The following is a 22,554-nucleotide window of genomic DNA, read 5'->3' as shown; positions in this document are numbered from 1 at the left end:
GATAAAACTTAAATATAGTTAAATTAAATATTAACATTTAAAAATCTTAAATTAATTATTTGTTATAACTTATTTAATTAGTATTTAACTATATAGGTATTTAAATAATTCAGCATTTTAGGCTGTTGTCTGGCCTAAGTGACTTTGTGACTTCCTGCACTTGCTATACTTCAGTACAATAAAGTACTAAATTGGTTATAATATTTTATAATAAATCAAAAGACGTAAAAAAAAAAAAATAGGGTGTTGAATTGGCAGCTGCAGCCACTGTGTGATCCAAAGCTGCTATCTTCTGGTTACAACGGTAATTTCATTTTCATCTTAAAAGTCTTTATTTTTTGCCAACACACATTTTTGGCACATTTAATCATGTCGTCTTCATGAATAAGAAGGTGAATCTTTAATAATGTCAATTTTACTACACACCATTGAGAAATAATAAATGCTTTTAAAATATTTAAAATGTGTTGACTATCGAGGTAACAGATTGATTATGGAGAATTCCATTACGATGTTGTTTAAGAGATTAGCCTAACTGCCTAAACCGTTACGATAGTGTTTTTGTCAGCATTCAAATGTAGAGTTATATGTCTGGGTACTTTCCTGGGATTACCAGACTCTGCATATAAAATTATGTTCTTTAATAACATGAAACTATGTTAATTTCTATATCACTATTTATGGCGTTTCAATTGTTTTGTTTCTTAGTTTCTGATAAGAATAGGGCAGGAGAGGTTTCTGTGAGAGTCTCTACTATACAGTCTATAGTCTCTACTTATGTATAGCACATATAAACTGAGCATCACCGGAAGATTACGAGCTGGCTTATCTTTATATGGAATTTCTAAATAGAGCTCCATGCATATTGTCAATAGTCTGTTACCAGTGTCATAAATACTGTCGCTGTATAAGCTTGCCCGTGTGCAGCACAATACACGTGAATTTGCTGACTAAGCTGACGGAATCGGCGAATGGAGAAACCTTGTTTGGAAACCATGTCCATAGACCAGGTAAAGTAGCCCATGTTACACTATGTTCTACAAATATCATTATATTTTTATTTATTGTTACTCCAGAATTGAAAACTACAATGACAAAAAGAACAGTAGTATGTGTGCCTAGTTTTTTGCTTGCATAGTTTATATGTAGCATTGTTTGCAAAGGGTGTAATTTGCATAACAGAATAAAATGTTGTCCGCATAATTCTGTAGCCATATTAGCCTATACATCGGAGATTGCCATAAGTTTATAAGGCTGTAAAGTAAAAGAGCCTCTTTATTTGAATAAGCATTCAGAAGTGAAGTAGAATGGGGAATTAATTTTTGGATCTTTGGTGTTGAAACAGAGCGGCAACCTCCCGCTCTCTCTCGTGAAGCCAACAAGGAAGTAGGGCTGGACGATTAATCGAAAAGTAATCAAAACCGAAATTCAAAACCTCTAACCGACGTAATTTTCCCATGTTGGTTATTTTGTTTTTTTAATCCTGTTAACACTTCCCCCTTAAAAGCATACTACCGCGTGTGTTGCCACATGACTCTGCCCCGTCCAATCAGTGGCATAAAAGCAAAACACGGATGGCGCGCAAGCGGTGTGCCTTGCGTCTTCACTAAACTTTGTCAGTTGTATTTGTTTTATGGTTTGGACATTCAAGCGATTAGACGATCGGATGTGTATTATTATATCGAGCTACCATGTTCGTGCAGCTACATTGTGGCACGAACACTCATATAAACAGAAGCTGTGACGGTCGCTTGCACAGAGGAATGCAGAAACTAGTTGTCAGCGCTGTCCTGTGATTTATCACTAAAGTAGCTTAGAATCTCAAAACTTATTATAGCATGTTTGTGTGCAGCGAACATGAAGCGCTGCGGGTACCCAGTTTGTGTCCGTTCTCGGACTGTTCTGTGTATTTTAACTGTAGAAAAGGTTGATCCGAGTCGAAACTACGATATAGAAAACTACATCAGTATATCATCATAAACACAGCCATTTTTGTCTTAAGTGAACATAAACAGATGAGAAAGAAAACACACGTGCAGTATTTTTGCTAAAAGAGACAACAGCCTAATAAACGCGCTGCCTGTCATTAATGTTAATCAAAGAACAAAAGAAAATCATTCACTGATCTTGACTGAATATATTTAATAACTTTACTTGATTAATCTTTATTTTATTTATAAAAAGAAAACTATGCCGTGTTTTTAAACTTTTAATTACAGTTTTATTTTTGTATTTATGATATTGCTAATTGATTTGTTTGTTCCTATCTTATTACTGACTCTTTAACACTTTAATATTTGAAATGTATATTAATCTAGAGTTGTTTTTGCTATGGTATTTTTTTAATCACAGGCAAAATTCCTCTTGCAGTGTTTTGTAGGCTGCTGATTTTTGCTCATGTTATTCAGCTGCAACAGAATGCTTTGTAAAAATGTTAGACATCTAAATGTTTGACTTAATTTTTTTATATTGGATTTTTTATCTTATTGGAATCAAAACTAGGTATCGATAAGAATCGGAATAGATAAGAATAATCGGAATCGATAAAATTCAAATGATACCCAACCCTAGTAAGAAATGTTACGAACATAGATAAAATAACTGCTGATAGTCAATCATATTTACAGTACAAACCTTGTCAGTGAACTATGAGGGCAAAAAAAAACACAACAGAAACAAAATAATCGTTCATTAATCGTAATCGAGGTAAAATGTTCAATTAATCGAGGTTTTGATTTTAGGCCATAATCATCCAGCCATACAAGGAAGTGACTAAAACTGCAATTCATCGACTGACCGCTTGAGGCTGGCTGCAAAAGGGATTCAGTCCCATAGACTCCCCATGTTAAAATGCCCAACTATACAGCAGGAAAAAACATGTTTACAGCCTGATGGAAAAAAAGATTTTGGTCAAATTTGCCCTTCATGACAACTGTGAGGGGGGTGAATTTTTTTCTAACTCATCCGTTTAAATTATATTAAGACTTAGAGTTCGGCATAATTAAGGGCGTGGTCATCTGAGTGACAGGTGGTTTGCCACTCCTGGCAGTGCCGTTGCGCTAGATGGGCGTGGCTTCAACAACTAGCTCCCGCCTTTTTACCCATTTTCGATTATCCGGGAGAGTCAAGATGACGACTGCCCACTCTGCACACTTTAAGATTCAAAACGAACTTCAGGAGTCTACTTGCATATTAGATTGTTTAGTCTTATACAGATGCATCTCAATGAATTAGAATGTCGTGGAAAAGTTAATTTCAGAAATTTCTTTCTTAAATGTGAGCCAAAATCATCACAATTAAAAGAACAAAAGACAAAAGACTACTTTAGTCTGCACTGAAACTGCACTGAAATTACTTAATACACAAGTTTCACAATTTGAGTTGAATTACTGAAATAATTGAACTTTTCCACTACAATCTAATTTGAGATGCACCTGTAGTTAGCTGTTGGCTAACTTAGCCCAGGCTGGGGCGGCAGTGGTTCATGTAGGTTGTCTACAAACCAGAAGGTTGGTGGTCCAATCCCCGGCTCCACCTGACCAAGTGTCGAGGTGTCCTTGAGCAAGACACCTAACCCCAGCTGCTCCTGACGAGCTGGATGGCCCCTTGAATGGCCGACACCGCAGTCGGTGTGTGAATGAGTGTGTGAATGGGTGAATGTGAGGCAAATTGTGAAGCGCTTTGGATGGCCATGTGGTCTGTTGAAATCGCTATATAAATGCAGTCCATTTACAAGTAAAATGTGTGATGTATGCCGTGAAGCACTTCTTTTTTTTTTTTTTTTAAACAGTCTATGACCCAAAACATGAAACTTACAGAGTGTGGTTCTAGCAGCTAGAAGGCTGTTCAGGTAGCAGCAGCAGTAGAATTAATCCAGTTAAGAGGTGCTCTACCACTGAAATTATTAGACATTATTTTAAGACGAAAAACGACAAAGTGTTGCTTTAATATGCATTAAATGGAGGTAAGGTGGGGAAAAAAATGCCATCGAAACGTTTTTGAAGACCTTTCCCTATTCTGGAATAGAGATCAGTCAAAATAAAACTGGTTCTGATTTATAGCTGGTCGACCAGTGCATCTCCTGAAACTTTAACACACTGCTGATTTAAAACAAGCAGGTGGGGTTCTTTGAACCCTTGTTTGCCATTTGAATTTGTCATTCTTGCTTTGGATTGGTCCGTAGATCTTCTCTTCTGCTCTTTCTTGTTGTGGACTGATCACCTATGACTGGCTGTATCATCATCTGACTGCGTGAACCGAACCATGACATCAGTTCTGTGACGGTTCGGGACGAACACATGTACTGTTACACCCCTAATATTCATAAGTAGGTCTACATGTATTTATTTTCATTCTTACTGAGCTAATTGCTAACTTAGTCTCCATCCAAGCAATTCAAAATGTTTCAGATGCTTACCGCTGCTCCTGACGAGGGCTGCACAATCCATGCATAGTCCGGATGAACGAGACGCAGGCAGCTGAGTGCAGCTAGATAACAGTTCACCTGCTTCTGGAGACCACGCAGAGTTCGCACCTCACGGCCCAGACGCATACCGTACTCAAACATCACTGTACCGGCTTGAACACACAAACAATTTACTGCTGGCTTAAAGGCCAAAACAATTACTTTCATTTCTCATTTGAACAATAAATAATATAAAGTTGCAGGAGGATTTAATTTATTATTTATTATTTAATCCTTTCCCCCAAAACACTTGAAACCTTAATGTAACGTTGACCATCAGTTTTACCTTTCCTATAGTTGTGACGATTGATATGAAAAGCATACAGAAGCTCATAGTAGTTGTGAGTCATGAGGTCCACAGCTCTCGCACGAGACTCAATAATGCTGACCACCTGAAGAACACAAAGCACAAAACAACAATAGTTTGCTACAAATAAAAGAAAGAACTGAAGACGGGGCTCAACAATAACGATGACCTAGGGACAATGACATTCTAGAAATATCTGATGAGGATGTATAATTTTTTTTGGACTTGTAAACTTAAAGGGGTCATATGATGCTGCTAAAATCATTATTTTCTGTTTTTGGTGTAATGAAATGGGTTTGTGTGGTATAAGTTTAAAAAACACATTATTTTACATAGGGGTGATGACTCCGAATAGTCGACGAATTGATGCTTTTGTAACGGATATGCAGGTCATCAATTCATGGGTTCTGAACTAATGAATCACGGTTCGTTGAATCTAAAACAATGCAAACCCCAAAGTTTGTAGATTTTGAATCCAAGCATATAAACCCAACTCTTTATAAGCTAAATGCCTGGCGCCAGCCTGGCTGGATTTAAATTATTTACGACACTGGACGAGACATTCCAAAGTCACGTGAGCAGCCTCAAAGGAGAAACGACCACATTCATAAAACACACACACACCCACAAATGTTTTATCTTACACTCAGCATGTATGTCATTAAGATGTATTTGATAGGCATTGCAGTGTTAGCCTGTTGTGTGATGGTTATGATTTTCTGATTTGTAACTTCTGATTTGGAAATGTTCATCCTAATTAATGTTCCCAAATAGAGCCCTGTTGGTAACCCTTCCCTTCCCCCAAGTCATAAAAACTTTACGACCTCATCTGGGAGAAACAGGGAAACCAGCTCTCGCTGGGATTTTTGTAAGGAAAGAAAAAAAAGTACCTTTTAAAGGTATTGAATGTATCTCTTTTTGTGCTTAGATGTCTCCCCATATCAAATTGGAGTATCTGCAATTTTATCATGTGTTAATCAAATTTTAAATGTGTGTAGTTCTACATAGAAATGTAACTTTGTGTTCTGTATACTTTTATCTGTCGTGTTTGGTATCTACTTAACCGTTTTGCTTTGAATCAAACATTCATAAATAGGAAACTACAGTAAAATGTATTATTCTGGAATTACCAACTTGCTGGAATAAAACTGCTGAACTCGACTGTACCATAACTCACTCGAAGTGGGTGTTTCCCCAGAGACAAAGGAACCTTTTCCGGCTTCAGATCGCGGACGTTCATTGGTTGTTCACGCGAACAGAGGCGTGAACCAGTCGAGCTATAAGGACTGACCCAGAAAGTTCCTCCCTCTCTTAGCTCTCTCTTACCATCTTACTCTGACTCTTACTCTCATGGCTCCTTCGGGAGCTTTTATCTCCGTGTTTTCGTTTCTTTTCATTACTAAGTTTATTCACCTATTCGCCTCTCCACACGAGGAAGACGAATTCTGAAACACTGCTTTGTTGAACCTTTCAAATATACCGCGCGAGTCCGCAGCAGCAGCACTGGAAGACACGAAATAACACGCCTAGCTACAGGACCACGCTCACGCTGCTCACACGCACGCTGGTCTGGAGTCACAAAGAGACACATCAGCCCGGAAGACACGAGAGAACACGCCCAGACCGACGCACGCTGCACGCACGCTTGCAATGCAAGTATCATTCTCTATGGAGATTTAAATGCTGCTTAAAGTTTGTCTATGATTTTATTCGTTGTTGTCTTTCAAGGGTTACTGTCTGTGAGTTTGCATAACTGAGCGCGTGATTCTGTGATCACGCCTATTCTCTCATTCATCCTCTCTCACTCATTCTCTCTCTCCCTCATTTGGATTCCGTTATGTCATGTACATAGTTTACTGTCTATATTGTCGTACGCGTATTTACTCTGTATAAATGGTAGTTTGATGTATTATTAGTTCAATTATTAAATTCTATATACTCCAGATTGTCTGTCTAAGTTGCTCATGTTACAAAGTCAATGAAATGTCGATCTTAGCTACAAAGCTTATTTGTTACTTTTAAGTAATCTAAATTTTATGAGGACAGGAGAATGGTTTCATGGCCAGAAACTATTTGTCCTGGAATTATAAGAAGTGATAGCGTTACTGAGAGTTAATAAGTTAATCTTACGGCCGTTTGCTGGACGAACCACGTTTGATTTACATTAATTTCTAGTAAAAGATATCACAATAATTGATATGAAGAATAGAATATTGAAATATTAATGAGTAAATTACAGTGCCTTGTGATGAGTTATTAATATATACAATTGACCTATTTTTCATCTTCAATACTTTTAATGCAACTGTAATATGATATATATATTAATCATATTCCTGATTAATTATTCAAATTCCCTATATATCATTTGAGTTAATTATTATGTACAACCCAGTGCGGCTACACATAAATGGTGGAGGAACGCGCGCATTTCAAACTTCATTTTGTGAGCAATCCAGTTCAATCTGTGTATATGGTTATTAATAATTTCTGCACGTGCGCTATGAAATTTGTACTTGTGAGATAAGTCGCAAGACGCGAACTCACTCCTAACTGACTGAGGCAAAAAGCTGATCAGTCAGCACGTTAGGTATTTATAGAAACTTAACAGTATAGTCACTGTTATTTTAATGAAAGTAAACTGCAGTATAATGTTAAAAGTCTACTGTTAAGAAAGACAAAGATCTCTCTGCAGTGAGAACATTTTAATATGAATAATTAAAAGATGAAGAAATCTTTTATTAGTTGCAACATGTAAATCTGAACATGAGCGATGTTCCTCTGATTCAGTTAAAAAGGCCTTGTTTATTAAATATCATTATTGAATTCGTGGTGAACCACAGTGATATTCAAAAATAAATGATAAAAACTCCTGGTCTAAAATTGGCTTAGCTACCCAATTTTAAACCTAAAACATTTAAATCATAAGTGCTATTTTGATAAATGTTTATGCGAGTCAACAGATGGAAAATTCCTGTTGTTAACAGTTGTGTGTTTGGCAGTGAACGGATCCTTCCTTCACGCTCTGTTTAATATAGCACCGCAGGGGTAAAACCTTTGTCTGTTTGTTAGTTGTGATTTTGATGCAGAAAATCAGCCTGACAAATGATCAGATTCTAAGTCATATTTAAATTGGCTGTAATTCCGCTTACTAAACACCAGAGGGGGTCTTTTGTTTAGAAGTTCAAAATTAGGCCCTGCCTTCTGATGTCAGCTTGCATGAGTGCAAATACGCCATCTCGGGCCGTTTCAGATAATGCGCTCTAATTGCTAATCTATTTTCCCTGTGATTTATTGAATTAGCTGTCTAAATTCTCAACAATTATTTGCATTTACAGCTTTGCTAGTGCAAATATTATTTTAGGTTAAAAAAAAATTCCCTTCCTTTGATTGTTTACATTTACTTTGAATTTGGTTCAAACATGATTTGAATTAAAATGTAATTGTTTAATAGTGGAAATCTAGATTTTTCAGGTCAACCACTGATTGACCCACTTAGAAGGTAAGCCATCTAGTGGCAGTCTCCTGTTAAATCGGCTCTCAGCTCTTTGCTCTCTTTTCAATTCTGTTTTGAATTGCATGTCTACTTTTACCCTTTTTGATTAATTTCATAATTGTTAATGATACCTTACTGTTATCATTGATTATTATAGGATATTGTTCAGATTTTCATTTTAATTCTTTCTTACATGCTTATTTAAAATTTCAATTTAAACCAGTTTTGAATTTTTAATTTGAATTAAGTTTTCTGCTCACCAGGTTAACCAAAGAGAGGGAGTACGCCCCCTTGTGGTGAAAACTAGCTACTACTTCTCCCGTGTTTCATTCCTGTCTTTTATTTCGATTTTGATTCTTTTTCTTCTCTCCTTTGGCTTAGGCTATTTTGTTAATTACCATCATTATCATAATTCCCTTTTTGTTTTATCATTATTAGGTAAAGCTGTTACATCTCATTTCTACATATATATTTACTCAGTTGATGTTAAACAAACCAAACCTTAATTAACTAAGTTTCTTTTGTTCATCCTTTGTGTATTTGATTGTAGAACTCCCTTGGTGATTGGACAGTCATGTCAGGTCTCCAGTGAGCAAGGGAGCCGACCAGCGTTACCGACACTGGCTGTGAGTGAAACTCGGTTCCTCTTATCTCTGTCCGTTGCGGCACGCAGCGGAGACATCAGCAATTTGGCACTCCAACGGTAGTCAATCAGTCCAGCCGACACACAGAACGCAATCTCTGGGACCAGTACCTAAACCGGGGCCACTCTCTTCTTAAGAGAGGGTTCTAGGGAACAGCCCAATTTTGTAGTGCTGTCTGGCGGTTGACCTCTTGGTGTTGCCAGGTTGTGTTAAAAGTCACAAGCTGTTTGAGAGGGCGCAAGGCCAGAGTAACGGAGGGCCGGGGACACTGCGGTTGGGTGTTTGGGGAGCGCCGGAGAGGTTGACCAAGCCACTGGTTTCCACCTGAATGGCTTCAATTCACCCAGGTGAACCAAATGTGATAAAACCCATCCACTTATTATTAGCCACAGAATATTAGATATTCCCCTGGATATATTTTAAGTGTTTGACCCATTGCCTCTTCAAGCCACACCATCTTTCTATGTTTCCTACTCAGAAAGCCCCACTCACCTGTTGGCCCTATCTTAAAATCTAGCAGTAGGCTTGGGCCTCCTTATTCCCACTAACACATCGTGTTACTATTGTTTTATCTAATTTCAAGTGTTGTGTTTCACTTTGATCTTTTTCTATCTTCTGTTCTGTTGTGATTTGTTTCTTTCATTTCACATAGAGACAGTAACCTGTGAGAGCCACCAAAGAAGCTAAATAGTAGAGCGACAACCAGCAGCCGGTGTCATCACGCGACCCGCTAGGCTACTGCCTGTCAAATCTCCATTTCAGGTCCTTCGTTGACCAAAGTAAATTGGCTACTGAACTGTCTGACTGTTTGCATCAGTTAGCCCCAAAATTCTCATAAACGGCACAGCCCGTATGAATATAGCTCGTTAACCCTAGAACGAACTTGCATTGGTCTTTTTGTGTGTGTGTGTGTGCTGTGCTTCTCTCACCGACAGGGAGTCAGGATGTTCCAGTCATCAAGTCCAGCAGTCCACGGGGGCTACCTCTCGACATGGTTGAAACCATGACTCCCTTCCTGCCCAAGGACGCCAGTAACCTGCAGCACCCAGAGCAACTAGACACCGAGCTAGATGAACTGATGGCAAACGATCCAACCCAAAGCGACTACTACAAAGAACTCGCCAGGATCCTCGGAAGCCTAGTTCACTTTCTCGTCGCCCAGGCACGGCTCAGTGAACGGAGCAACATCGACCTTGAACAGCAAGCAGCAACGCTTAAGCTTCAAGTGGAGGAGGCCTGGACGGACCAGGCCCGAACCCAGAGTCGCCTTGATTAGCTCCTCCTTGAGACCCAAAACCAGCGTGAGAAAGAGGACGACACAGATCCAGAGCTACAGAAAGAAGTAGAAAGACTTCACAATGCTCTGCAAGATCTTCGCCTCGACACAGATCAAAGAGAACAGCTGGAGAGAGAAGCCAGAAAAGAACTCAACAAAAAACTCCGGCAAGGTGACGCTCTCCTAAAAAGAGGAGAGACTGAACTGAAAGAAAGAGACTATAAAACCTGGGCCTGCAAAACACACTTGCAAGCGGCCCGAGCTAACATCAACGAGCTTACTCTGCAGAGAGACGAGCTCCAAGATGAACTTGACACTGTTCACACAGAACTGAAACATTCTGACAGATTACAGAGTGGCTGGATCGGAGAAACGCACACCACAGAGTTTCTCCCGACCTGCCACTCCAACCCTTTCAGCCAAGAACCCAGAGCTGAAAAAGGGGGTGTAAGCCCATGGCTCAAGAAATCACCAGCCAGCTTACAAAAACACCTGTCAACAACGGAGGGGGGAGAACCCTTCCAGAGAACGCATGCCATTAAACCCTGCACGGCTCACCAAGAATTTGACAAGCTAGCCGGAAACATCCCTACGTTCAATCCAGATCCTGCAGGAGGACATGACGTTCACGCTTATTTACAAGACATGGACTTTCACTTGCAAACTGTCACCAACGTGACAGATGTGAACACATTGTACCTGCTAAAAATCACGTCCAGCCGTGATGTGCATAGTTTTCTGGATCGTCAACCAGAGACTGTCAAAGCGGACTACCAGCAACTGCTACTAACTTTGATTCTTGAATTCTCTGATCCAGACTCAGACCATGGGCTCCTTATTGCTATGGACCTCAAACAGGGCCGACTTGAAAACCCACAGACTTTCTGTAGTCAGCTACGAAAAGCCTACTTCGCAGCATGCAACGAACCAGGTATGGAACAAGATGTCGACGTAAAAACCTCTGTTCCTCCGAAACCTATATGTCAGTTGGAGTTTTCATCTCAGAGTCCCAGCGTGTCTGCGTAACATGACTACACAAGAGTTACGGAACTTAGCCCACAAAGCTTGCACCAAGCAAGAGACTATTTATGAAAAGACTGTGAAAAACCCCCAAATCTCTGTCTCTGAGCGCTGCTTGGAGTTAACCCTAGAGGGCGCCCTACAACACCACAGTCACAGACATTTTTACAGAGAGTCAATACCGTTCCAAGCCAGCAGAGGGCAACACACTCGTGGTGGTGCTTGTCCAAAGCACCAGAGCGAGCGCTCTGAAAGATTCTGGGACCGGCGACCCAAAAAGAGCCGATCCCCACAGTCCAGGACACAAAGCCCCGACAGCCGGCAGTGGAACCACTCTCGACATGACACTGGTAAGCTCAGTCCTGAGCCCACATCAGAAAAACACAAGGCAGTTACGTCTGAGACAGCAGAGATCCTGAGGGTGCTGAAAGAGCTTCTTTACATGAAAACTCGCAAGGAAGAAAAGGAAGATGAACCAGACATCTTATGTCTAAGCATAAGAACTGAAACCAACACCCTGTCTAACTGCCATCTGTATGAGCCAAGCACCCAGAACACTGCTCGTCATCCACAGACCACAGAGCTAACTGTCACATCACAAGGTGACAGCATCACCCAAGCTCCACAGCTGCACACCCTGAACGAGACAGCACAGGTCCTCACACCAGGTACCACAAACACAAGGTACCAGAAAATGCTGCTTTGACTACCTGCCTTCGCAGCGAGCTACACAAGACAGGTCCTAACCACCCATCGATCGTCACACCTGCCCTGATGCCAACATTCCTGGGCAGCCTTGTCGAAAAGGGGGTGGGCCGAAAAGGAGTGAGCATGGAAGACCTGATCGACACAGGATTAAACCTTACGGTGATCTCCTCTCACCTTTTCAAAAGACTCCAATTTGAAGCTAAGAGACAAGATCAAACTCTTACACCTCAAACATGTGAACTGAATGTACAGTCGTACAGCCAGAATGACATCCGGTTTGAACAGGTTGCTTCCATTTACCTGACAACCGGTCCAATGAGTCTAGTACATCCTATTTATGTCTCACCAATGCACACTCATGCATTTCTCATCGGCAAAGACCCACAGAGCGACACTGCCAGGTCACAGAGGTCACGGGAACCCCAGCAGCCAGCCATGGGTACACAGCCCCTACGACAGACAAAAGCTCAAGGTCAAGTTCAAGCCTCCGCACCTTAGTCAACGAACAGGGTACGGTGGTACCAGCTTACACCAAAGGGGTCGCTGTTCGGCTCAACCTGCAATGTGGTCAAACCTTAAACCACACGCTGGGTTTCTTCCAATCCTCACCTGAATGTGTGGAACTCAGACTCACACTTGAAGCCACACCCCTCACTGAAGTGTCATCTTGTATAGTCTACGTCTTGTGCAACAACTGCACGGCAACTGACATCAACATTCCCAAGGCCTACCGGCTGGGATGGCTAGTGAGCCATGACTTTAATGACTTTGAACTTGTACTACCTGTCATTGAGCCCATTCCACCTGCACTGATACCCGAAGGGAGTGCAAACAACACATTGTTCACTGCACCCTTCAAATTCATCACCATCACATCTGTCATGTCGGTGAGCAAAGACCAGGTGTGCAGAATGGATCTGACAGATGACCAACACCTCTCAGTATACACAGTCTCCCACCAAAAGGTCAGTGAGACTGATGAAGCTGCTACACCTCTCAATACCAAACTGACTGATGACACACTGATGGAGGAGCCTTACACAGGTTTTCAATCTCAAGTGCAGCAAATTCTACAAGACGCTCATGCACTTCAGAGCGATATAGATCGCCAAAGACTCAGACAAGTTCTTTATAAGCTCAAAGAATCCTGTGCCAAATACTTTTTAGACTGTGGTCTTACCGACCTACACACGGTGCGCATACCTACACACCCTGATGCTCCTCCCACTTCTGTCAAACAGTACAAGATTCCCATCGCCTCACACAAACCAGTGCAGGAGATCATCGAATCTATGCTGGAGAAAGGTGTCATCTATCCATGCAACAGCACCTACTCAACCCTCAGTCACAGAAACGCAAGCAGAGATTGTAGGTGACAGATGGCTCGTCAACACTCCTGTGCGCACAGCTACACTGACCTACGACCAGCATGACACTGCCACCCGTGTCAACCTGCTAAACCAAGTAATGAAAGGTGCCACCCAACACATTGAAATTACTCCCGTCGACACAGCCCTCCAAGCACTGTCTCGACAGCCCATTCTGAACCCTTCATCTGTGGTCCGAGCCTGGACTGCTGCCGACACGGCACGGTGCATCTCCACTGTCATTGGTCACACCCTGACCCTTGGGGTGACCTTCATCCTATACAGGAGACTCAACGAAATGCAAACCTCTACAGCCAAACTCACAACAGCCGTGGCTGGAGGTCTCCGATGGAATCCCCGGAAAGGGGGTGCCAAGTCAAAGACACCACCGAACCTCATCAAGCTGAATCCTCAGCTCCAGGAACCACCTGCCATCATGAACCACCTGACATCATGATCCACCTGCTACACGACCATCATGATTCACCTGCTACACGACCATCATGATTCACCTATCATCTGCCCATCCTGATGATTGCCGTCCGATGATGTCCACACAGGGACTTCATCCGACCGAAAGGGGGGATGTAACGGATATGCAGGTCATCGATTCATGGGTTCTGAACTAATGAATCACGGTTCGTTGAATCTAAAACAATGCAAACCCCAAAGTTTGTAGATTTTGAATCCAAGCATATAAACCCAACTCTTTATAAGCTAAATGCCTGGCCTGGCGCCAGCCTGGCTGGATTTAAATTATTTACGACACTGGACGAGACATTCCAAAGTCACGTGAGCAGCCTCAAAGGAGAAACGACCACATTCCTAAAACACACACACACCCACAAATGTTTTATCTTACACTCAGCATGTATGTCATTATTAAGATGTATTTGATAGGCATTGCAGTGTTAGCCTGTTGTGCGATGGTTATGATTTTCTGATTTGTAACTTCTGATTTGGAAATGTTCATCCTAATTAATTTTCCCAAATAGAGCCCTGTTGGTAACCCTTCCCTTCCCCCAAGTCATAAAAACTTTACGACCTCATCTGGGAGAAACAGGGAAGCCAGCTCTCGCTGGGATTTGTGTAAGGAAAGAAAAAAATGTACCTTTTAAAGGTATTGAATGTATCTCTTTTTGTGCTTAGATGTCTCTCCATATCAAATTGGAGTATCTGCAATTTTATCATGTGTTAATCAAATTTTAAATGTGTGTAGTTCTACATAAAAAATGTAACTGTGTTCTGTATACTTTTATGTGTCATCTTACTCTGACTCTTACTCTCATGGCTCCTTCGGGAGCTTTTATCTCCGTGTTTTCGTTTCTTTTCATTACTAAGTTAATTCACCTATTCGCCTCTCCACACGAGGAAGACGAATTCTGAAACATTGCTTTGTTGAACCTTTCAAATATACCGCGCGAGTCCGCAGCAGCAGCACTGGAAGACATGAAAGAACATGCCTAGCTACAGGACCACGCTCACGCTGCTCACACGCACGCTGGTCTGGAGTCACAAAGAGACACATCAGCCCGGAAGACACGAGAGAACACGCCCAGACCGACACACGCTGCACGCACGCTCTTTCGCATACACAAAGAGAACCATGCAAGTATCATTCTCTATGGAGATTTAAATGCTGCTTAAAGTTTGTCTATGATTTTATTCGTTGTTGTCTTTCAAGGGTTACTGTCTGTGAGTTTGCATAACTGAGCGCGTGATTCTGTGATCACGCCTATTCTCTCATTCATCCTCTCTCACTCATTCTCTCTCTCTCTCTCTCTCCCTCTCCCTCATTTGGATTCCGTTATGTCATGTACAAAGTTAACTGTCTATATTGTCGTATGCCTATTTATAAATCGTAGTTTGATGTATTATTAGTTCAATTATTAAATTCCATATACTCCAGATTGTCTGTCTAAGTTGCTCATGTTACAAAGTCAATGAAATGTCGATCTTAGCTACAAAGCTTATTTGTTACTTTTAAGTAATCTAAATTTTATAAGGACAGGAGAATGGTTTCATGGCCAGAAACTATTTGTCCTGGAATTATAAGAAGTGATAGCGTTACTGAGAGTTAATAAGTTTGCCGTTTGCTGGACGAACCACGTTTGATTTACATTAATTTCTAGTAAAAGATATCACAATAATTGATATGAAGAATAGAATATTGAAATATTAATGAGTAAATTACAGTGCCTTGTGATGAGTTATTAATATATACAATTGACCTATTTTTCATCTTCAATAATTTTAATGCAACTGTAATATGATATATATATATTAATCATATTCCTGATTATTCAAATTCCCTATATATCATTTGAGTTAATTATTATGTACAACCCAGTGCGGCTACACTTTTATTCAAGGAGCCTGATTCGACTACCAATCTAACAGTCGAATATTCGCGGGGTGTTATTGATTATACCATTTTGACTATATTGGGGAGCTCAAATGTCTGATTTCACATAGAACTAACCGTTTTAATCCCAAAAAGTTAATATACAGCCTATTATGATAAAGCTGTAAGAATCTGAAAAGAAAGAAGCTTCAAATTAATATTTTAAAGTGCGTGAATAAATCCAACCACCCCTATAGATCTATGTTTCACTTTCCATAATCCGTGACCGACAGAGGAGCATCTTGGCGGCAGGGATTTAAAACTTTACCAAGACTCAGACCGATACAGGCACAGACTGGATTTTTTCGAACAGGTAGGGTAGAAGTGATTTAAAAACATTTCAGCCAGTGTATATATATCGTGGATATATTATTTACCTGATATAAGATGCATTTGGTTTTGAGTCAAGCGATTCATTGTAGTACTACGGTGATATCTCTTCAGCGCACAGCGCGAGCAGGTCAAACTACAATGCAGAATATTAATAACTATGACTGGGACTGTTATATAGATACTATTATAATGAAAGACCTTTATACTAAAAAGCTAAGAATTTTCAAAACAAATGCAGAACATTAACTGCTAACGTTTTAGACTAACGTTATAATGAGAGCTATTGTATATCATTACACTATTGTAAAAAAAAAGAATAAAAGAAAATTGTTAATTGTTATGGTCTCGGCGACGTTAAGTGTTAGCTATCTGTTAATCAAAACGTAAAACATTTACCCCGCTTAAATCTGCAAGGTGTTCATTACACATTTTCCCCATCTGTTGACATCAGTAATTATGTTAGTCGAATGTCTGACTTGGCTCTTGTTAATGTATTTTGCCCCACCCCCAAACATATGATTCGACTATTATTTGACTATTAAAAGCGAGGAGTGCTCTGATTGGCCAGCTATACAGTGCTTTGTAATTGGCTGAATGCCTCAAGCGTGTGATGGAAATGTTATGCTCCTTACTAGGGCTGCACGATATTGGGAAAAAATGACATTGCGATATTTTATTTTTCTGCGATATATATTGCGTTATGAAATCTAATCAAATTTTTTCTTACAAACAAAAATGGGGTGAGCAGATTTACATTCTCATTTTAAATGATTTAAACATCGACACCATCGTGTCAATTGATTAATATGCGCGAGGGAGAGAGAGCAAGACAGCGCTCATGTTGTTTGAAGCGCTTTCGCTCTCTCTCTCGCGCTCTCTCTCTCACACGCTCTCTCTCTCTCTCACACGCTCTCTCTCTCTCTCACGCGCTCTTTCACTCTCTCTCTCTCTCTCGCGCTCTCTCACTCTCTCTCTCTCTCTCTCACGCGCTCTCTCACTTTCTCAACATATTTTCTATTGTTACCAAATTCTGTGCTTAAGCATTTCCAAGTATTTGAATCCATATAAAAACTTAATCTATTTATTTTTTTCTTAAAGAAAACTTGATTTTTTTTTACCCTTTATTCTGTATGTTTTATTAAAAACATTTTTTTTTAAACGCGAACAGTGTGTGTGTATGTTTGACAAGGCCAATGCATTAAAACAATACAGTTTTCTCACCATTAATTAAGGTTGGGTACCAAAACCCGGTGCCAATTTGACACTGGTACCTATGGAACCGGTATGCACAGAACAGAATCAGAATGCAGATTTCGGTGCCTCTTAAATGCCTGAGTGACCGATTTAAATATTTGTCCTCGTTCTCCAAAATGTACACAAGAAGCATGGGTGTCGTTAGGCTTTTTAGCGGGGTTAGGGCCTCAGAGTCAGTCCCCTTAAATTTCATATAAAACAAGCTGCAGACCAGTCTCCTTTCCATCCTTCAGTGCAGACCGCAGACAGCGGCGGAGCAGAGCGAGCGGACTCAAACACAAACAGAGGACACAAATGTGTGTTTATCGATAGATTGTTAGAATATCTGTATCTGTGCAGTTCTTTGTCATAAATATTTTACAAACGGTCACGAGGGAGCAATCGGTTTCCCATCTACTGTAAAGTTTCTGCTCCGTTCACCGCTCACCACAGCTGTGTCCTTCCAGCAAAAATATAGCTCTTAACACACATGAACGCATACTTTAACTACACTTATTTAAATACTTAATTTAGTTATACGTTCTTTATACATCAGACTGCTTGTGCATTCAAAAATCTCACTAGATTAATAATGAATTAATGGCAAACTGAATATTTGAAAATTTAAACTGATATTTCCTATCTACTGACATACTACAGCAAAATATATAAATAACTGGCTTAAAACCCTTTTTTGGGGTTAAAATACTAATGTGCCAAAGACTTTTGCACAGTACTGTACTTTACAAACGACATTGCTGCTACTTTATAAAGAATGACCACAGTCATAGACAGAACAGATTAAAGACAGGGAGAGACAGCACTCATTTTAACTAAATATCAGAGTGATTGTCAGAGATACAGAAGAAACATTATGTGTGGTTTTGTATTAAATAATGACCCAGATCGTGAAATACATTTATTAGCCTTAGAATAAGGGAAGCTTGGCAAATGAAAGCATTCAAGGAGCGTGTGAAAGCTATGGATTTATTTAAAATCTTTTTAATGTTCTTTAATGTTATCCTTTTTAGGCTTTTATTTATTTATTTGTTTATATTTTTAGAAATATCGGTTCAGGCACCGTTTAAGCACCGGTACCGTTTTAAAAGTATTGAAATGGCACTGGTATCATAAAAAACCCAATCGATACCCAACCCTACCGTTAATGCGCTGCTTTCATTGATGTACATGCCCACACGCAGTGGTGGATCGTGGGTTTTAAAATAGAGGAGGCACACTAATTGTATTGGTCTTGGGATTTCTGCCGACTGTTATTATTATTATTATTTGCTTAAGCACTTTAAAATGGCTTTTTGGTGGCTTTTAGTCAGGAACAGGGCTGGACAATATATCGAACGATATGATCATGTGCATCTCGTCAATAAAGCCGGTTCAGTGATTAGTGGTAAATCCCAACCAGCTTTGATGACGAGATGCCCTAGTCAGAAAACGTAAAGAAAACGACAGACATACAGCTAGAGAACTTAACTGTCACTATCACTTGAAAAAAAACATTCATACCTTCTTAAATGTCTGTTAAAAGAGAGCTGCCTGCTGTGCTATTTACTTCTGTAGCCTATAGTGTGACGAGTGGGGCGGGGCCGAGGGCCGTGGGAACAGGAGCGAGGCCGGTGGAGTGATTGGAGATGAGCGACACCTGCTCGACCCACCGGTCTCGAGTCCCACGGAGCAGATGGAAGGATATAAAACAGGAGCGATGACAGTGAAGGACGAGAGAGGACCAGGCCTGGGTTTTAGTTGTGTTTGGTTTTTATTTGTGCGCGTCAGTCGTCCGTGAGGGGCTGACGCGCTGTTTTGTCTTTATTTTCTCATTAAAATGTAATTTGATTGTCCGCCAGGTTCCCGCCTCCTCCTTCCCGATGATTATGAAGGTTTAATCCGTTACATATAGTTCTATTTCGTTCTTCCTGACCGCCAGAGGCAGTGCTTCACACTGGATACTATCTCTCGTTGCAAATGCATAGGTCGAGTCTAATACAATGTCCCTCGTGACCAGGATGACTCGGGGTGCTCCCCTATTTAACCCCGTGACTTCCTGCAGACTGTCCCTATAATCTTCTCGCGTGCATGCATGCAGGTCGTAGATTATGTAAAAAATATAAAAAACTGGAATCCGTTCTACACAGCTTCGCAACAGGAAGCATTGTTGGTGTCTCGCGATTGCGCGTCTTCCAGAGGCTGCAACGGATTCATTGGGATTCCATTGATAACGAAATAAAGCAGGTGAGTTTGTTTACATTTATGCTGGGGTTCGTTCTCGTTTTCCTGCCATTGTGTTGGTCGCTAGACAGAGTGTTTTCGCTCGTTGAAAGAACCATAATAACTTGCAGCTGTAAGTTTAGTTAGTTAAGACCGCGCTTGGAGTGTGTGCGCTCTGTATAGCGATTGGTATCTAGACTAATAGGTACAATACTCATCTACTGTGTTATTGAATGAGCTAGCAGTTGTTAAAAAAAAAAACTAAAGAAATTAAGCTTGTGCCTCGTGTATATATAACAATATACACGCATTAATTATAGTATAGGATTTGTTAGTATATTTACATGTACACTTCAATAATGGTGTGTGTATAATATATTGTATAGAAATAATTTCTCTCTAGTAAGTTTTCTGGCAAGGCTTGCTTAGGACAATGACAGTCAGAGTGATTCCGCTCGACCTACCAAATATCTTCCGGAACCAGAATGGAAAAGTTACCTCATACTTGCACATTGTGCATGGCTGTTCTCCAGGCGGATGATGGGCATGACTGCTGCCCTTCCTGTTTAGGCCTAGAACACCTTAAATAGGGCCTCACAGAAGACGCTTGCATGAACTGTAGCATCATTACTTGGGAGAGGAGGACTTCGAGGGTAACTATGGTGGAAGGGCTTTTGGGAGTCACCCATTGGGGAGGAGGATGTCCTTTCAATGGCGGCTTCTCAGAGCCAGTTCTATGATGATGATGATGGAGAAGTGGAGGTTATATCTGATCATCAATCCCAATTCTCCCATGATGGCTCCCAGGAAGCTGGTCATGTATCGGCAGAAGGTCCACAGTCAGAGCAAGAGCTGGTGAAGCAAGCGCTTCAGACTGCATTGGCTCGCTTGGGTCTTGACACAGCCCCGGCGGTGGCAACCTCTTCTAGTGCTTTTTTCAGAGGTTCAGCACATCCCTCTCCTCTTGCAATTCCACCATCAAAGGATTATATCGAGGAGTTGCAAAGATGCTGGGCTAACCCTAGGTCGCTTATGCACCCCACTAGTGCAAACAGGGCATTGGCTGCGATGCAGGATGCAGACACTTATGGCTTGGGTCAGATGCATAAGGTTGATCCGTTTATTGCCTTGTTTGTTCTTTCTCAAGAGGAGGTATTGAGGCCTAACGTTCGATGCCCCCGGCCTCAATGCAGAATTACAGATGATTATCTTATCCAGGCATATAACACGGCAGCACGAATGGGTCGCATTGGCAATTCTCTCTCCCATCTCATGTTGGCCCTGTCTCAGTTTCTTCAATCATCAGGGAGTGATCCTTTTAACCAAAACTTAAGTGATGCCTCTCTTCAGGCAGTGGCATTCATGACAAGAGAGCTGGGAAGGCTTATGTCAATGCTCACACAAGCACGCCGCCAAGTCTGGCTTGCACAATCACCTCTGTCTGAGGCATGTAGGAGAACACTAAAGGAACCTTCCTGTAGTTCCAGGGCAACTGTTTGGGCCAGTTGCACAGGAGACACTGGAGCGTAGTGTTCAGGTGAATCAGCCAGGCAGCAGTTTGCTGACCTGAGGAGAGTTCCACAGGCTCACGTAAATTACAGACAGCCTTCTAGGGGGTATGAATTGCCACGCTCTACGTTTTCAACACGCCCAGGTGCTCTTCACAAGGGCCAGCCTCCGAGATCACCACGTGTAGAAAATTCTGCTCAACGGCCCCAGGCTCGGGGTCAGCAAGTATTTCAGGCTCCTAGGGGTAGAGCACCTGGCCAACGGCCCACCAGGGATGCTAGAGGCCATGCACGTACAGTCGTGGCCAAAAGTTTTGAGAATTACATAAATATTGGAAATTGGAAAAGTTGCTGCTTATGTTTTTATAATAGCAATTTGCATATACTCCAGAATGTTATGAAGAGTGATCAGATGAATTGCATAGTCCTTCTTTGCCATGAAAATTAACTTAATCCCAAAAAAACCTTTCCACTGCATTTCATTGCTGTCATTAAAGGACCTGCTGAGATCATTTCAGTAATCGTCTTGTTAACTCAGGTGAGAATGTTGACGAGCACAAGGCTGGAGATCATTATGTCAGGCTGATTGGGTTAGAATGGCAGACTTGACATGTTAAAAGGAGGGTGATGCTTGAAATCATTGTTCTTCCATTGTTAACCATGTTGACCTGCAAAGAAACGCATGCAGCCATCATTGCGTTGCATAAAAATGGCTTCATACGCAAGTATATTGTGGCTACTAAGATTGCACCCAAATCAACAATTTATAGGATCATCAAGAACTTCAAGGAAAGAGGTTCAATTCTTGTAAAGAAGGCTTCAGGGCGTCCAAGAAAGTCCAGCAAGCGCCAGGATGGTCTCCTAAAGAGGATTCAGCTGCGGGATCGGAGTGCCACCAGTGCAGAGCTTGCTCAGGAATGGCAGCAGGCAGGTGTGAGTGCATCTGCACGCACAGTGAGGCCAAGACTTTTGGAAGATGGCCTGGTGTCAAGAAGGGCAGCAAAGAAGCCACTTCTCTCCAAAAAAAACATCAGGGACAGATTGATCTTCTGCAGAAAAGTATAGTGAATGGACTGCTGAGGACTGGGGCAAAGTCATATTCTCAGATGAAGCCCCTTTCTGATTGTTTGGGGCATCTGGAAAAAGGCTTGTCTGGAGAAGAAAAGGTGAGCGCTACCATCAGTCCTGTGTCATGCCAACAGTAAAGCATCCTGACACCATTCATGTGTGGGGTTGCTTCTCATCCAATGGAGTGGGCTCACTCACAATTCTGCCCAAAAACACAGCCATGAATAAAGAATGGTACCAAAACACCCTCCAACAGCAACTTCTTCCAACAATCCAACAACAATTTGGTGAAGAACAATGCATTTTCCAGCACGATGGAGCACCGGGCCATAAGGCAAAAGTAATAACTAAGTGGCTCGGGGACCAGAATGTTGAAATTTTGGGTCCATGGCCTGGAAACTCCCCAGATCTTAATCCCATTGAGAACTTGTGGTCAATCCTCAAAAGGCGGGTGGACAAACAAAAACCCACTAATTCTGACAAACTCCAAGAAGTGATTATGAAA

The 22,554-nt window shown here is 41.2% G+C and overlaps 1 protein-coding gene across 1 annotated transcript in view; it reads right to left on the bottom strand.

The window, feature by feature from the left end:
- The window catches only part of nup160 (nucleoporin 160), a 111,289-nt gene that overhangs the window by 22,387 nt on the left and 66,348 nt on the right, over positions 1-22,554 (bottom strand). The window contains exons 26-27 of the mRNA XM_059545723.1: positions 4,752-4,857; positions 4,418-4,578 (exon numbers count right to left, since the gene is read on the bottom strand). Of these exons, the coding sequence (XP_059401706.1) occupies positions 4,418-4,578; positions 4,752-4,857 (267 nt within the window). The remainder of the gene's footprint in view (positions 1-4,417; positions 4,579-4,751; positions 4,858-22,554) is intronic.

The sequence above is a fragment of the Carassius carassius genome, chromosome 50, assembly GCF_963082965.1.
Source record: "Carassius carassius chromosome 50, fCarCar2.1, whole genome shotgun sequence".
NCBI classification, from domain to species: domain Eukaryota; kingdom Metazoa; phylum Chordata; class Actinopteri; order Cypriniformes; family Cyprinidae; genus Carassius; species Carassius carassius.
The sequence above is the reverse complement of the archived record's forward strand: the minus strand, read 5'-3'. Positions and strand labels throughout refer to the sequence as shown.